The sequence below is a fragment of the Ptychodera flava genome, chromosome 2 (assembly GCF_041260155.1).
Source record: "Ptychodera flava strain L36383 chromosome 2, AS_Pfla_20210202, whole genome shotgun sequence".
Classification (NCBI taxonomy): Eukaryota; Metazoa; Hemichordata; class Enteropneusta; family Ptychoderidae; genus Ptychodera; species Ptychodera flava.
The window spans coordinates 16,766,482-16,784,770 of NC_091929.1; the positions used below are offsets into that span (position 1 = coordinate 16,766,482).

The 18,289-nt window shown below is 41.4% G+C and overlaps 1 protein-coding gene and 1 long non-coding RNA gene across 2 annotated transcripts in view; both read left to right on the top strand.

Moving 5' to 3' along the window:
- The window catches only part of LOC139115871 (uncharacterized), a 145,216-nt gene that overhangs the window by 95,041 nt on the left and 31,886 nt on the right, over positions 1 to 18,289 (top strand). The gene's annotated exons all lie outside the window — the stretch shown is intronic.
- On the top strand, positions 13,451 to 16,317 carry LOC139147318 (uncharacterized). The gene is made up of 3 exons (XM_070718377.1): positions 13,451 to 13,659; positions 13,955 to 14,127; positions 14,757 to 16,317. The coding sequence occupies exons 1-3, from the start codon at positions 13,498 to 13,500 to the stop codon at positions 15,016 to 15,018; spliced, it is 597 nt and encodes a 198-aa protein (XP_070574478.1). The 5' UTR covers positions 13,451 to 13,497; the 3' UTR covers positions 15,019 to 16,317.

Here is an 18,289-nt window from a genome sequence, read left to right on the forward strand (position 1 = left end):
TTAATTATGTGCATATGTAATTCTGAGCAAGCCACAGAGCTGGATGTCTGATTTTTTCGTATATAGGGAAACCTATAGGATAGAAATTTTTTGACAAAATGTCATGTGAACTTGATTATTTACCTAAAATATACGTTTATGTCAATAAATAAGTCCCACAAGTGCTATGTCCTTTATATTTAGTAGGATGGGAGACCTTATGACAACACACGCTTTACCTCATTTATTATGCACATATCTAATTCTGGGCAAGCGAATAGAGGTAGAGGTCTGATTTTTGGCATATAGGGATTTATTAGCAATACATTTTTTTTTCAAAATGTCACGTGACCTCAATGACCTTTGACCTTGATTATACATATATATACATGCATATCTCAGTAAGTTCTATACCCTTCAATTTGATAGGATATTAGACCTTTAGATGTCACATCTTGTACCTCATTTATTATGCGCATATGTATTTCTTGGCTGGCCAATACAGCTACAGGTCTGATCTTTTTTCCCAATTTAGAACAATAACTTAGACATGCCTCATGTGTTTCAAATTGGGAACAACGACATAGACCTATGTGCCCATAGATCTCAACATATCAATCCAGTGATACTTCTTAATGACCACATTTCCCTGCCCCATCAAGACTAATACTGCTATTACTTTGTCATTGTCAATGACTTGTTAGAATTATATTTTCGTTTTAAACTACAGTTCTTTGATGCAGTGTGGTCGTCTGGCAATCCACATCACGGCAGATGTAGTGCATCCAATACACAGTCCACACTGTCCAATCATGCGTGCATGTTTTCCTGTTATAATTCAATAGGGTCAGAATTTTGTAGCAAGGAACAGACAAAATCTTGCAGATAAATCAATTTGGATGATCTATGTACATCTATGCAAATTCCAAGTTTGGTGGACATGTGAAAATTATGTTTTTTGCCTTCATGTACAAGATGGAATGTTTACCAAGCTGGACGCTCACTGCTAAAAAACCAATAGGTTTTATTACAGTTTCACATTTCAACCTTTCTTTGCATCTTTCTCAGCAACATTCCCCAAACCTCTCTCCTTGCATCCCTACCGCTAAATGCACTGAGGAGCACAGTGTCATCATTGACGCTTTTTTACTATAGGCCTTATTTTCTTCGACCATTCATTTTTCAGCCATCACCTAACCGACAAATACCACTTTACCTTCATATCCTTCGTATATTCTTTCATTCCGCAGATGACCACACTATCAGATTATTTGAGTAGACAACCTAACAGGTATTACGAAGATGACCTACATGCTGTGCTTCATTACATTTCAAAACCACTGACGTCTGTAAACGGCAATAGCTACTACAGCGCCCTACTCATGGATCACACCGGTACATCAGTCCTGTACATATGGTTAACGAGAGATACCTCGCTTCAATTATTAAAAAATAACATCGGTAGAACAATACTCTTCAAAACCTCTATATTTCGCAAGGGGAATGGACTGTCCATCGATAACAAAACTGCCGTATCCACGAGCAACCACAACATTGCCGTTCCGGATGACGTCCTGAGGGACGCGACTACAATGGCTGCGACGATGGATGGGCAAGCCAAAAATGACATGGTGTCTCTCCTGAGAGACGCCGTTAAAGATCCTTCCGTTTACCATAACATCGTTGGAAAAATTATTAGGGTAAGTTCTACGTATTATTTTAAATCTTGGTGTTTCTCGATGTCATTTTGAAAACAAGGCCAGTTACTATGTTATTCTGTAAACGACCTCCATGGTCAGCAAAAAAGTAACGTTCATGCTCTCACTTGATTTCTGAAAAAACACTTCCATGATTAACGCTTTCCAATAATTGCCTCTTTCTTCGGTCTAAAATCTTTTTATAATAGTTTTACGGCTTTCTCCTCTAGCGTGCTCTCTTCCCTGCCAAATTCATTCATTTGTACGTAGCTCCCATTGCATTCTAGGCGAAACTGCCATTCAAATTGTGTGAGCAGTATTTGACACTGATAGCAAACACCGTGACGGCAGGCCTGGGCCTGCTGGCTGAGTACAAAGACTTACTCGTCTCGTTAGTGTTCCCCCTCACTCACACAATGTCTTTATAACATTGGTTTCTAAATCATGGTAATACGACCTCCACATGTCGGAACAGCCGCAGCTTTCCGCTCGCGCCCTGCGAATAAAAAAAAACACTCGGGGTAGGGTACCGGGTACATTTGGTTGCAGTACTGTGTCATCGGCTCCATTTTTGTCATCACATGTAAGTAAAATAGATAGTGTTCATTCCACAGTTACTGAGAATATTCCCTTGACCAGTATAATATGAGGTACTTACCGATTTTATTCTGAATAATTTAAAGATATGTTATCAAACATTCGTCTCGCTCCGATCTTACACAGTTATAGTAATCAGTGGCAAGGTAATATTTTGGGCTCACGTTATCTTATTGTTTTACTTTGTGCCCTGTGGGCACAAGGTACTAATGTGATGGCGCGGCCCAATACGGCCAACATAGTGGGCCGTATGCTGTGGACGCAGGTATCTCAGAAACACTTCAGTAACTTTTTCTGAAATTTGGTCTGTGGTCACTTGGGCATGTATCTCAAACGGCCTTTTTTCTTTTTTGATTGAATCATTTTAAAGTCACTTTTTTAGCTTTTTTCTGAAAACCACTATTTTCACTTTTTCCTCAAAACCACTGATTGATTATTGTGATGTTTGGCATGGGTGTTCGTATAGTTGCAATACCCTCATAAATGTTCAAAATTTGGTGATACATGCCTTACATTATTTTTAAACAATATTTTTATCCATTTTACTTGATTTTGCCTCACTTTCGCTAAAGCTACCGTCTGCGCATGCGCATAACTGTAGGACAAAATCTGAGTTGAAGAATCGAAACGGACGCCATCTTGTTTCTCGGTATGGGCACATATTTTTACATTGTGAACGTTTCACTGTATTTCAACATGTTCTATAGTTATGAAGTTGACAGTGATGCACTTTTGCAGCTGTCGTGTATTTTTTGGTACGAAAGGCGCCTTTGATCGACTGAAGAATGATGGCCTCCGTAGGCGATAAACACCGGTACTGGCAGGCATATCAGTTCTACTGAGGAAGTAATCCACTGGCCCGTATAGGTCAGGGGCTCACTTAGGGGAGAACCACTTGATTTCTGGGGGGGTATGGAGGATTTCGAGGAAAAAAAATTGTCACCAGGTAAAATAAAAGACAAAAATTAAGCCTGTAATGGCTTGAGAAAAAATATTCTCATAACAGACAGAAATAAAAAAGGAATTGTCACAATGCTGTTGAAATGAGCAAAATTTTGGAAACTTCATTCTCATGTATTCTTTGCTGGCATGCTGCCAAAGGCACGCACATGTTTTTACCACAAGTAATTCTTATGTGTTTTTTTCCCAGCACTTATGATATAAGCATTCACTACTGTACACCTCGGTGCACTTGATGTTTTCCTTCCCTTTTCTGACCCAAGAAATCATGTTTCAGGATTTCTGTTGCAATATGTCAATGGTGTAGGCAATATCTAGATGGGACTATTTGACTTCTCTAAATCGTGAAAATTTAAAACACAAGATAGGAGTCAATAAACTAGTGTTAAAACCAATACATTATTCTCTCAATATAAATATGTTAGAAAGATTACAAGTTGACAATGAAAATTGAGGAACAACAAATATATTAAATACAATGTGTGAGCCTTGTTTCTCTGACCACAAAAGATAACATCTCCCCTGAGAACTTAAAAGGAATTGACTGTTTTAAAGAAAAGCAGGTATAGTACTGATCACAGTTGATTTGCCAAAAAGTGTTCTATAATTTAAAGTTGTATATATAATAGACTTTCCATTTTGTTTGTCATTTGTTGGAATGTAAAATGAATAAATAAAAACATCCTGTGATATGTGAATCACTGGCTTAAATTTGAAAAATTGCACTGCTACTCCATTTGAAAAAAAAATTGATGCAGGTCTGACTGTAGAAATGAAAAAATGCTGTCTCTCTAACAAAAAAAGTTCCCATACCCACTTCCTGCATACCCCCCCCGAAATCAAATGGGTCTCCCCTTAATATGCGCATGCGCACATAACAAGTTATGTTTCTCGGTCACTTGCGAATTTTGACGTTTCAAAGGTTTAGCGTATATTTGATTGCTGTCATGTATTTTTTGGCACAAAACGCTCCTTCGATAGACTGAAGAATGATGGCCCCCGTACTCCCCAGTACCGGCGAATCCATTGCTTTTAATAGCGAGGCAATCCCGACGGCGGCCCGTACTAATAGCTGGGTGAGAGCGAGGGAATGCTCTGTCCTTCTACCTCCGGCCTCCATGTCATAACAAACTAGCGTCTTTTATGTTGACATACTGTCCTTTCGACACAGCGATAACTTTTAGTTTTCTGTTGCTTATTTTGGGTAATTTCGACAGTTGTGCATTGATTTTGACATCATCTTTTACTTAATAACCGTCGATGTCGGCAACTCTCTCGCTAGCCCTGCGTACGATGCTGTGTGTTAGGAACGCACACAGGGAATGCACTGCGTACACTGCGTACGTACGCAGGGCTAGCGAGAGAGTTGCCGACATCGACGGTTATTTACGAAAAGTGAAAAAAGACTGGCATTTTTGGAAGCGATCGAGTAGCTGAGGCGGGCAGGGATACGACTTGGGCCCAAGAACGCTGAATTTTGGCAGTAATTTGGCTTTTTACGTCAAGTCCCAAAATGGATTTGAAGTCACTGACCCTACGTACGGGTCTTTGCAGGGCTGTGGTGAGCGGGGCGAATAGCTGTAGTGGAACACACAGCATCGTACGCAGGGCTAAATCCGACATGGTAATTTGGCATGATCATCAGATCATACATGATCCGAGATTGCAGTTTAGCAAGGTCACGATAACTAATGTTGTTTGTTTCACTGTCGTTTAATACCTATATTTCCACTAAAAGACCATTAGAATTTCCTCCTGGCTACTTTGAAATCGTGCACTGGCATGCATGTAGTTGTCAACATCACTATGCTTTAACCCTTTTCCTGCCGAGCGCCCCTGTCCGTTATCCTGCCAAGTCGGTCAAAACCGGCCCCCTTTTCCGTGTCTACAGAAGATAGGCTCTCCTGCACGCTTTCCTGCCAGGCATTTGGCGGGAAAATACCGCATTTTCGGGGTACGATTACCGACCATATACGTGTTAGACTTAGACTGTATAGAGGGGCAACCGCTGATGAGGTTGTGTCCAGAAAATGACGAGGTCACGGGCGTTGTTTGCCCCGGGGGACGTGCACTTTTATGCCCTTTTCTAGCTTACTTTCGCGGAAGTAAAGCTCGTTCGCCGGCACACACAGCCACACCGGGGAAACATCACCTCGCTCGTGGGTTAGTAGAAGACCAGGGGTTAGTGCTATGGGTGCGGCAGCACCCTCAAACCTGTCCTGTTCCCTGGGTTGTGTCACTTGGCCACGTACTTTGAACGACTTGGAAGAGTCGCACAGTGCAGTCCACTTTGACGTAGTGTCAACGACATAGTTCCGCCATTGAAGGAAGGCGTGTACGTAGTTTGGCCAGTTCAGTGCACACTTAGCTCGTTAGTGTTACCGTTTCCTAACAGGTTAGTTTTGCAGTTGTTACTAAGGTGCAGTTTTGTACCACCTTAGCTCTGGACAGTGCAACTGCTCCATGCACTAACCCAAACGACAGATGGTCGGTACAACGTCTACGTCGCACGAGCACAGCCTCCGTTGGGCTGTGCCCCTCCCACGTGATACAACGCACGTTCATCCATTACTATAGCGTCCTTACGGATCTGCCAAAACGAAAGTGGGGGTAAAAACAAAAGAAATGAAAATATGCGATCCTAGATAGTATTTTATTCGGGAATAATTTACATTATGCCGAACAATAAATCTCGGAGTCTGTCTCGACGTCCGAGTGCATGGTCCGTGTTTCAAAAATTAAAAAGGGGGTGGCAGATCCGTGTTTCAAAAATTATAATCGGGGGAATTGTACAAAATAATCCGTCTAAACAAAACAAAACAAACGAAAATATGCGATCCATAGATATAATTTTATTCGGGAATAATTTACATTATGCCGAATAATAAATCTCAGAGTCTGTCTCGACGTCTGAGTGCATGGTCCGTGTTACAAAGATTACAATCGGGGGGATTGTACAAAATAATCCGTGTTTCAATTTACAATCAGCGGGATCGTAAAGCACAAACAAACGGCACAACCGTGCTCAAAATGTGATCATGGTCCGTGTTAAGAATACAGTCAAGCCACTGTAAGGCGAAGCTATCCCCTGTCCGTTATTTACGTCGGGTTCTCTTGCTGATGGGTGTCGTCGGGGCTGTGTGAGTAGAGGTCTGCACGCCAACGCTCCTCTTACCTCGTAGCATCATGCGATGATGAAAAGCCGCAAAACACTCGCCCTCGTGAAGATGAACCCCGCACAGACTACATCCTTTGGACGTCTCAGACAGTCGTCCGCTCGCAGTGGTCTTACCCTCTCTGCTGCATACTTTACAGCATTTCTGCCGCCCCTCCAAACGGCTGACAACGTGCATCGGCTGATTTTGTGGATTTATGTACGAGGAAAGAGAAACGGTGGCCTCGACCTCTCTCACACTGGGCTGCGATCGCCCCCAATAACCGCCAATGAGTTGTTTCCGATACGCAGATGAAACATCTTATGGGTCAGCTTACTATCAGGGTGTACCGTACATGCTTGAAGCATATATATGCATTTACCAGGGCAACATCAATCAGGTAACATGCCAGATATGTCCACCATCTGTGATTCTTGCGCCCAGTGTGAAAGTACTTGCGCTTCTGGTTGGCTCGGTCGACACCTCCCATGTACCGGCGATAATTATACAGCGACAGAGGCACTGGTCGCTGCTCGTCTCCCTCCCCCACTGGCACGCACTCCAAGGGTGGATAGACCGTATTCAAGATCAGCACCTGGAGTTACTATCCTGATAAGCAGTGATGTTAAGGCGAGAGTCCGTTCTGGTCGTGGCTTTCATATCCCCAACAGACAGAGGAAGGCGCTTCCTCTTACCCGGCGGAATTAATTGAGGGGGCATGGTGCGACGATTACGGCGGTTAAAACTCCCGACCATGTAGATCCCGGTCTCCATCAGCTCTCTAGCAGTAACGACCGTGCTAAACAGGCTATCACAAAATAGGCTGTGATTATATCCACAAAATGGCTGGACCAGCTCCATCGTAATTCTTTTCACCACACCTCGCTCCTGCCGTCTCCCATCAGTCCGATCCCGAAATTTCACACCTAGGTACGGTGCAAAGTTAGCGATGTATGCAGTGGTGGAGTCGCATAGCTGCCATATCTTAAAACCGTCTCGGTCAGGCTTATGCGGTAATCTCTGCTTAAATTTAGAACGGCCCTTGAATCGCACCATGCCCTCGTCGATGGAGATCTCTCTACCCATCTTATAATTATTTACGCACCTGTCAACTATGGGCTCCATCCATGGATTGATTTTATAAAGGGGATCCTCCTGACACCGACGTCGGCGGCGTGCCTCATCAGGATCACGACGTGGATCGTTCTCTGGGTCTGCCAGATGAAAATATCGCATAAGCTGCTGAAAGCGACTGCGGGTAATCACAGTAGAAATACCCTGGTTTCTCAGAAATGGATCGCTAGACCAATAATCCTCCACTGATGATTTACGGTCGATACCCATACAGACTAAGACGCCAATGAACGCCTGCACCTCTCGGTAGTCAGCGTTACGCCAGTATTTTCGATCTTTCTAGCGATATATCGCTGGTGGAACTTGGCGTATTTATTAGTCTCGTCCTTTGCCAATCTGATCAGTGTAGCTGGAATAAACTTTAAAAAGTAATCGATCTCACGGGAGTGGCTGGGCAAGGTGAAAGTCGGTCCTCTCTCATGGTCAAAATCGATCTCCTCAAATATATTAGCATCGGTAGTTTCCGACATACGCCAGACAGGAGGGGTGTCGTCCTCCGCCAACACAGCAGCAACGTCATCATCGTCGTCAGAGCTTGCCTCACCTACATACTGCCTGTCATAAAAGTCATCGTCCTCTGCCGCATCCTCGTCAACCTCCGAGTCGGACTCAGCGGTGATATCACCGTCGTCTGGGCGTCTGGGCCTGAACTCGCCCGTAGCGGCATCAAGGATCATATCTGGCTCAAATCAGGTGGGCTATCCTGATAACGAACCCTCCGCACTATCTTTTTCGGCGGGGACATCGCAGCACACGAAACTATGGCAGGAGCGGGCTGGGCAGCCTCTGCTGATGACGAGGACTCAAGCTCTTTCGCACTGGGCACAGGAACCTCTCCTGATGCAGGATGAGGGCTCATGGTGCACGCAACAGGTGGTGTCTCTCCCGGAGCAGCCGGGGGAGAACCAATGGCATCAGCCGTCTCGTTACTAACTGTCTCACTAGCAGCAGCAGACGTAGTCTGTGCAGGTGAAGTATCTCCCACAAGAGCAGCAGATGTCTCTGCAGGTGAAGTAGTCTCTCCCGGAGCAGCCGGGTGAGAACCACTGGCAACCGGTGACCCACCATCATCATCGGTAGAACGATCAGTCTTACGTTTACGCTTACCACTGGGTTTTCCAGCCGGAGATAGCTTCGCCTTACGGGCGCGTCTCTTGCCCGACTTCTTAGAACGTTTACTGGGGACATCGCAACGATCACTACCACTACCGCCCGGAGACTCTGCATCTTTGAGCTTCAGTCGTCTGCTCGCCTTCAGAAAACTTTTGCGGTCCGTCAAGCTCATGTCTGGAACAGTGTCGACAGACTAGCAGGTCCCACCTTTTAAAGCCACAGGGAAACAAAGCCTTGGACATGATTGGACGCAGGGGTGTTTATATATGCAGCCACCTGTTATTATAATGAACCTACGGCAATCAGTCCACCAACCGGCGCTGACATTCCTACCCGTCATGTAAATTGCCTGTCCGTACCATTTGATATGCTAATAATACTCGTTTGCAATGCAAATCCCTCGAGCACTTAGCATACCATAGTCAATGTCATTAGCATCTCAACTTGACATTCCGTCCAGCTGGGTACGTGGCATGCGCACCTGCCACCCAAGGACGTTGGCCCAAGCCCATGCTCAGTACGGGTGGGAAACCCGTATCTTTAACCTCATGTCCCTTCTAAGTACGCCCGAGCAGGGCGTATTGTCATCCAAGTCGGTGACAAGCCAACCCGACTGATCGCCCATTAAGCAGTAATGGACTGGCCGTCTCGTTCTTGTACGGCAACGAACAGTGCTTCAGCGGCTTGTTTAGGTCATAACGTTGCCTTCCGAGCGGCTTACCCAACTAAGGCGGTCAAAGATGAAGGATACCAAAATTGTCAACAGCTGTCTCAGCCTCATCCGTTGGGCAAAGATGGCTCCTTCAAATAACGTGGCCAGCACGTCTACGTCATCAGCGGTGATGACGACCCGTCATTGACGCCCGAGTGCGTAAAACTCGGAATATACCGACAGGTACCTCTACCTGAGTCGGTTATACCACGGTATAAACCAAACACAGGTCTGCCAACTCCCGTTAGACTCGGCCGTTAGCCGAACTTCACAGGGACAACATAGGCGTAACAAGTCGGTGAACAACGGTTCACGCACCTAACCACAGCCGCCAAGTCAGTGAACAATGGGATCGAATTTCGAGGCCTTGTTCGAGAATGGCAAGGCTGAGGCGGTGTGTTTCGTTGCACGGCTTGAACGTCTAGAGCCAAGTGCAGCCGACAACGTCCGACATCTGACTGGGTAGTCTTTTCGAGAAGGTAACAAGTCGGTTAAAAGCGGTGGTTACCCTTCACAAATGTCGCTCAAGTCCGTTCGGATCAGTTCCATGTCAGGGACTAATCAAGCCGAGTCCGTCAAATCCGTCCGCACTTCCCGTCAATCAGGACTAAGTCCGTGATTTTCGTCTCGCACCATCGGCAAAAATTGCACCGCCAGCTGAGGCGGTCTTAGGCGGTTGCCTTATAGATTAGCGTTGCCGAGACGGTCAATTTCGGCCGCAATCTATGTAGTGGCTCAGAGCCAAGTTAGACCAAACTCCGCTAGGATACGTCACCGTGCTAACCTGCCAAGTACGCTACTCGTCCCCCCAAAAAAAACCAGTCCCCCAACGGGGTAGGGGACTGGCTGGGTAGCTTCTGCACCTTTCCCTGTCCTTGGACTCCCTGTGAACCCATTTCGAGAGCAAACGCCGTTCCTCGCCCAAAACCTGTCCTCGAACGACCCCTAGCGTGAGCAAGGGTTTGCTACACGTAGTTCCGTCGACTAGGCAGGAAAGGGGGTACCAAAAAGTAGCCCGATTTCCACCGCCTTAGGAGAATAACGGCCGTGGCTGCTCAGCTTCTAGCTACACCGAATTTCAAGCGGATTTTCAACGACTTGGCAGGAAAAGGGTTAATGTACAGTAGACTCTCATACTATGAATATATCGACTGTCACTGCACGTGTGCAAATCACTCCATATCATATCAAAAAATGTAGTATTGCGACGTTTGAGCTGCCAGAAGCCAGAATTTACAGTTTACGAGAAAGTTATCTTACATGTAAAACTCAGTTCTACTGTGAACAAAATGCAAGCTATGTTGTGTATTAACTATCGTGAATAGCATAATATTTTGTACCTATCACCGTGTCAGAAGGAAACAACCAGTCAGACAAACTGTGGTCAGGATGATTCTGTCCAATTTTAATATTTGTCTCTCGGCACACACCAGATACTCATGACTGTAAAACAACATTTCCATATAATTGTATATTCAGTTTTTATATTTAGTTTGCTTTTCACCATATTGTATGTCCTTCCCTGCACTACATAATCAAAATTAAATATTATTTTTGGCCTATACATACTTGAGGGGTAAGCTTATTTAGTCTCATACATTAAAGATGCACTGTTGACCTACAGAGTCCAAACTTTTTATACATTGTATTGTAGATAGGTGTACACTCCAAATACTAAGTACAAGTGTGGTGAGTGTAACAAGCAAATGTTTTTTAGTCAATGGTTCATATCAAGGTTGTTGATACTTAGAATCCACACTTGAACTTATGCTGGAGCGGTAACCAACCAGTTCAAATAACTTTCATTTATGGCAAAACAATTTGACTTTTAGCCAAATTTCACATTTATGGCAATTAATAAACAGTAAGGAGGTACAAAGGACGTCGGTGCCCCCGGCCCCATGTTTTTTACTGTTATACTGGTTCGCGTCACCAATTTTTTTCGCCGATAATAATCGTGATGAATTTCCCGTATGCGACCATGTCGTGTCATACAACGCTCTTTACACATAAGAAGTGCATGTACTTCCGGGAGGTTGCAAAGTGAACGTCAGTGAATTTCGAAACCACGCTACGCCATTTGGACAGACTGTGGCATACGGTTAATGGCAATGCTTCAGATTAAAGTGAACCTTCGCGGTGAAAAAAGAATAGGTTGCACTCGGGACGTCCGTGTTTCAACCACTTAGTACTCTTAAAAACGTTGTACTACTACACGTTCTTCGCTTTCCTTGACGACGCGTGGCCTTAGTTTCATTTCAGACGACCGCTTATCTCCTAAATCCTAGCGTTTCCGGCATTCACGATAACGTCGTTCGAGGTGATGAACGGACCGATGCATTTCTGAAGCGAAAGTGATTTCAGACATTTGTGCCAGACATTTAATATTCTACGATTCTCTTTCTCGCCTGTATAACCCAACCCAAATCGACGTTTGAAACGTTTATCAAAAACCAGTCCAACTTTCAAAAACAAGCCCAAACTCTGTAGACATTGCTGTACAGTAGCTCTGCATATATAACCGACATTATGCCTCCCACCACAGCCCTGCAGACTGATATATGTAGAAAAACCCGCTGGTGACTCCTCATAAATACGGCGGGCAGTTTCTCCGTCGAAAACCGCCGATTTTAAATCCAAAACTTGCATTGATCTTCATTTTCGAGCACACACACCTCGCCACGTTCACGATGTGCCAAGCCGCGCTTGTAACCTTATGCGAAGCCTACTCTTCTAGACTATGCGAGGGAAACTTTCGTATCCGCCGCTATTGTTATTTAAATCTCGTTCAACCCATGAGCACTTGGGGGGAAAACCAGCCTTGCAAACAAAAGAGCATCGCGCGAGATCGAGCATCTGAAGTCGACGTTCTGAGATGAGTGGAACAAGAGAAAATTGTGAAATATATAAAACTCCTGAAGAGAAAAAAAGACAATTATTTTGTCAACAGAAGATGATCGTCGTAGATTGTACATAGCTGAGTGGTGATTAGAAATAATATTAATTACAGAGTGCAACATTGCGATGCTCTTTTGGGTTTGCCTTTTTTTTTGCCACTTCTTGTCAAACAATATTCTCACTAATACTATACCCCAACTCAGCTGCTCTGCCAATGCAATCTTACCAGCTCTTTAACTTAATGATATTTCTGAGAGAACACTGCGCCAACAAAAATTTTTTAAACAATTATTTTAGATACTTTTTAGCTACTATTAACTATATAGCCTATAGAAGCTATTGGTATGGGTATCTGTCTGGTGTCTGTCATCAGTCTGTATGTATGTATGTCCGTTTGTGAGACGTCCCTCTACTGAAATACCTTGAGAACCGCAGCACTTAGTGATTTGATATTTGTCTTGTAGATGAAAAATATGATTTTGAGAAACTATTTTTTTTAATTTTTGATATTGTTGAAATATGCAAATTAGTGCCCAAAAAGGCATTTTGGTAAAAAATCTTCTTCATAACCGCTGGTCAGACAGCTTTGTTATTTGGTATACAGGTCCCTAGGGATAACCCAACTTATATTTGTTCAAATTGTGATGAAATGTGCAAATCTGTATTTTAAGGAATTTTTTTGTCATTTTTGGTCAAAACTGTATTGCTCATCTGACAGCTTTGATATTTGTTATACTGGTTCCTACAGATAAACTAAACATGATATATTGAATATATGACGAAATCTGCAATTTCGTATTTTTGGTGCAATTTTGCCATTTTTGATCAAACACTTTTTCTCTCAAAAGATTCTCGTCTGATAGCTTTGATATTTGGTATACAGGTTCCTAGACTTTATCTTAATGTAATGTATTGAAATTATGATGAAATCAACAATTTTGTAGTTTTGCAGCTAATATCATCGAGATGTGAAAAGAACCGTGGTATATCGGCAATACACCACAGCTGGCATATGTGTGAGCTCTCAGCTTGAGCAAAACTCCATTTATGACATTCAAAGCCAGAATTCAATATACTGTTCTGATTTAATAGCAATAAATCACACCCAGCCATAATATACCAGTCAATCCTAATTCTTTTATTTTATTCTCACCACAAACTGACCTGAAGTCAATTGAATAAATTTGTTCTTTCACAGATCCAAGGTATCAAACTTACGACAACTAAAAATGGACACCTGAATAGAAGAACTATGGTACTCGGTGATACATCAGGACAGGTTAAAGTCACAGTCTGGGACAATCTGTGCAGATCTGACACATTACAGTTACACAAAACCATACACATATCCAATGTGAGACCATCTGTAAAATATCCAGCCAGATTGTCAACATTTAAAACATCAGAAATCAAGGTTTGTAAAACCATAATGTAATCATTTCTTAAAATATAAACCTTAACCACATTGGCTCATAACATCAACGTTGGATGGTAAATAGTCATCAAAACAGGCTTTCATTCAGTAGATGTATCAATATTTTTTTAACTTCATTATCTTTCTGCTTTCTTCAAGCTTTGCAACAAGTTTTACCCTGGAAAATCTATCTTCAAAGTCAACCTACCCTGTAAAACAAATAATACTCTATGACAAGCAACTTTACTATGTAGTGTTGTTACGCCAACGCAAAATTTTTTTGTTTCAATCATAGGAAGCTGATCCAGAACTGTACCAAATACCAGACCTAGAAGATGACGCATCTGAAGATTCTGATGATGAAAGTCTGTGGAAAACAGGCCAAATCATTGGTGTCACACATGTCAGAAAAGTACTGGCATGTGCAAAGTACAATTGTGATGGGCACATCAGAGACTCCAACAAACAGTAAGTTACAATTTCAATCCCTCAACAATTTCACAGGAAATCTACACAATACTATGAACAGCTGATAACAAAGTTTTACAAACTATAGACCACTTGACATTTGAAATTTTTAGTATATTATCTCATACCTTCACAATCTCTTTCTCACTATTTACAATTGTTTGGTACAGAGTGTAACAAAATTGTCTTTGTCACTCTATCATTTTTAAAAATCCTAAATCTGATTGCTTTAACCCCTTGAGCACCTATATCCATTTTTGTTACCTTTACTATTATATTCCAGTCATTTTTCCAGCTTTTATTTTTACAATTTCAATACACACACCTAATGGTGCCCTAATTTTGCCATTGTCAATGAAAATGTCACCTGTAAGACTCCCAAGCCTACCGGTATCAAATAACATCTGCAACTTTTTATTAGCTCCAATTTCCTACTTAAATTGTTGACATAATAATACTTCTTTTGGGCGGCAGCTTGCTACACAACTAACCTGACCATGAAATTGCACAACAAACAATTTACACATTTCCATATATGTGCCATTGGTGATAATTGCATCTATATTTGTCATAAAAATGTACAATTGTGTTCAGTCATCTTTCATTTCTTTGTGATTATTCCATTACAGATGTGTCCTGTGCCACACTCCGAAAACTGCATACGCAAAACCTTCATGTACCATAGGCCTCACAATAGGGAAGGAAGACCAATCCCAAATTGTCAACTTATACAGCAAAGTGGCAACAGTTGTCATGCGGCACTTCCATCTCAATGTACCAAACAACACAAGCATCCAACTTCTGGAAAAACTAACAGACAAACTTCAAGATCCAACCACCATAAGATACCAGCAAAAAGAAACCTCATTAACAGACATTCAATTTCTGTGATCATTTTCCACTTTACTTCCATTTTTTACCTCTTGATAACAACAACCCCCCCCTTTTCATTTGATCATATATTATCAAGTACAACCGCAACACCTGAAAAATGATAGATTTATCGGACTCTTACATTTTACCCCTTCAAAATCACTCCCGTCTGTCTGTAAAAAAATTTACCACTGTCGTCCAAAACATTATATTGCATAATTCTAAAAAGTTGTTTTCTCTTTTCTTTGTTTCCTAGTTTGAACTTAATGTTTTCAAGATGAAGTATGTTTTATGTTCTTTACAGTTTTATATACAACTGTACATCAAAATCATGTCCACGTTAATATAGCCAAAAGATCACCATATATTTTACATAAGTTACACCTTGAACATACATTGATATTTCTTCTATAGATTTATCAGTTTCTTAGTTTTAACTTGTTCTTATTATTAAGAATTTTTTTGTTCTTTGGAATTCAAAATTTTGATTTGACTTTCATCTGTCCAACTCTTGATTTTACTCTCATTAGTAATTTTGTAGCTCTTGATAACAACCCCCCAATTTCCATTTAATCATATACTACCGACATGTAAAACCGCAACACCCAAAAAATGATAGATTTATCAGATGTATCTGACTCGTTCATTTACCCCCTTCAAATTCAATCCCGTTTGCCTGTAAAAATATTTACCACTGTGTCTTCCAAAACATTATATTGCACAATTTTAAAAAGTTGTTTTTACATAAGTTACACCTTGAACATACATTGATATTTCTTCTGAAGACTTATCAGTTTCTTTGTTTTAACTTGTTCATATTATTAAGAATTTTTTTGTTCTTTAGAATTCAAAATTTTGATTTGACTTTCATCTGTCCAACTCCTGATTTTACTCTCATTAGTAATTTTGTAGCTCTTGATAACAACCCCCCAATTTCCATTTGATCATATACTACCAACATGTAAAACCGCAACACCTGAAAAACGATAGATTTATCAGATGCATCTGACTCATTCATTTACCCCCTTCAAATTCAATCCCGTCTGCCTGTAAAAATATTTACCACTATGTCTTCCAAAACATTATATTGCACAATTCTAAAAGTTGTTTTCTCTTTTCTTTGTTTTCAAGTTTTAACTTAATGTTCATACCTTGCCATTTTCCCCCTAATATTACAACCTGTTTACTCACTTGGGGAAATAACTGTTCAGAACTTTTTTTTGTTGTAACGAATTTTACAGTTTTTATCATACATATATATCTTTGAATGTATTATTTATTGTTGAATTTCACCCACTTTGTTTTTCAAATAAACAGTTGACCATAAATGCATATTTCCGCTTGTACTCCTTCTGTTAACCAGTTCCCTATGTGCACAACATTCTACACCCTCCAATTATAAAATACCCGAGTGTACAGACTTGACCCCTACCGTTTCTATAGGAGTTCTACATTCTTCTTCTCCTTCTGTAAGTTCTTCAGTACTACAAAAATTGTTGTAAAATATGTGAAGTGAGGTGCCAAACGACCAGACATTACAGCACAATAAATTTTGCATGGAGTAAATATATCTTTCTCACTTTAGAAATGGCACAATTTCTCAAAAGATGATGACTGGTTTCTTGGTAGCTGTGGAAACTCAGCTATCTGTTGGCGGGGTAGCGGGCATTGCTATGATTTTCACTTCGGCAGGGAACTTTGACTTCTATTGATAAGCTAATAAGGATCTGACCGGACGTCACGCTATTCACGTTCAAACAAGCGACATCCTTATTAGCATATCAATAGAAGTCAAAGTTCCCTGCCGAAGTGAAAATCTTGAGCACTCCTTAGAAAATCAGCCGAATTACGTAAACGAACCAGAAATTTTGTTCACAAAAGAAGTTAGGGAATGAGCAATAGTCAGAGTTCAGGCAGGTATAGGTCATTTTATTGAATTACGCTCACTTTGGTTGATTTTGCCGTTCAAAGTTCTGATACATGTTGTGTCGTCGTAATAGACCCAGTTTCGATGGCAGTTGGCCCGCAGCTACCCGTGGCGGGATTGACCTTTGACCCGCATAGCGATCCCCGCTACCCCACCAACAGATAGCTGCGTTTCCACAGCTAGTTTCTTGGTCTTCAGTGCCAGTGGTACTCTTGCAATAATGGGAAAGAAACTAACTGTCCTATGGCTTATTTTTCAATCCTCCAAAAAGTGATACACCATTAAAACAACTACTGCCACAACCACACTTTGTCTACCGCTAGTCCCCTTCCATAAGTACCATATTCAGTCCCTCACAACCATCGACCAACCCTAAAAAATAATATCACACCCTGCTGGGTACTTCAGTGGCAGCACACTTGACAAGGCCCCTCAAAGACAATTTGTTTTATCCTTATTTTCAGCACTATGTAGTATCATAAGCACACTCACACTAGTTACAAAATTGCCCTTCACAAAAATCTTCAATAACCACAAGACTATAATCAAAATGTTTCTTTACAGGAACCAAAACACTATTTCAAGCTCAAATTTTGCACATATAATGTCCAAACACTTTTGATCTCATTAACCATTTCTCACCCAAATGCTCCTTGTACCTTCAATTTCAAAAATAAATTACTTCATATGGTCTCCCAAAAAAATTCCTTTTACACACAAACTGTATGGTGTTATCACTATTTCCAAATTTATATCTTTGTCACATCAATATGAAGATGCCAAAATTGTAAACGTATATTCAACTGTAATTCCATATCAACAAAGTCCAATTCATATTTTCAGAACAGTTTGAAGTTACCATATGCAGTATTTCAACATTATGAGTTACAGCAGATCATAACTGTTACGATAAAACATTGATTTGCTACAAATTTTCATCGTAATAATTTCTGTTTGAGTGCAATGTCATGTATGTACTAGTACTGATTATTTAATATGTACAATGGGAGCACAGTGTCATTGACACTATTTTAGATTCTCCCCTCTGTAATCGGGATTTGGGAAATTTGTGCTCTGCAGCGAGGACACATAAAGAAGCCTTAGATCACTAAGCTTCATGATTTTTTTGTCACGTATTATATCTTTATCAATAACATCACAAACCTTTGAAAATGCCTCCCTATGGGCCTTTTCAAGATCCCTCTGTTTTTCGATTGCTGCTCTATCTGAGCTCCTCCACTTGATGGGATCTTGAATATAATTAGTGCGACAACTTTTGTGATATTGCGCCTCACATGCAAACAAATCAAACCCCCTGATTCTAGTGAGAAGCTTTTCATCTTTTTTCATTTCTGCAGAATC

Bases quoted from the DNA above. Each gene is read 5' to 3' on its own strand.
- LOC139147318 (XM_070718377.1), top strand. From the start codon at position 13,498: ATGGTACTCGGTGATACATCAGGACAGGTTAAAGTCACAGTCTGGGAC. The intron at 13,660-13,954 runs GTTTGTAAAACC...TTTCAATCATAG, and splicing joins TTAAAACATCAGAAATCAAG to GAAGCTGATCCAGAACTGTA. The intron at 14,128-14,756 runs GTAAGTTACAAT...ATTCCATTACAG, and splicing joins ATCAGAGACTCCAACAAACA to ATGTGTCCTGTGCCACACTC.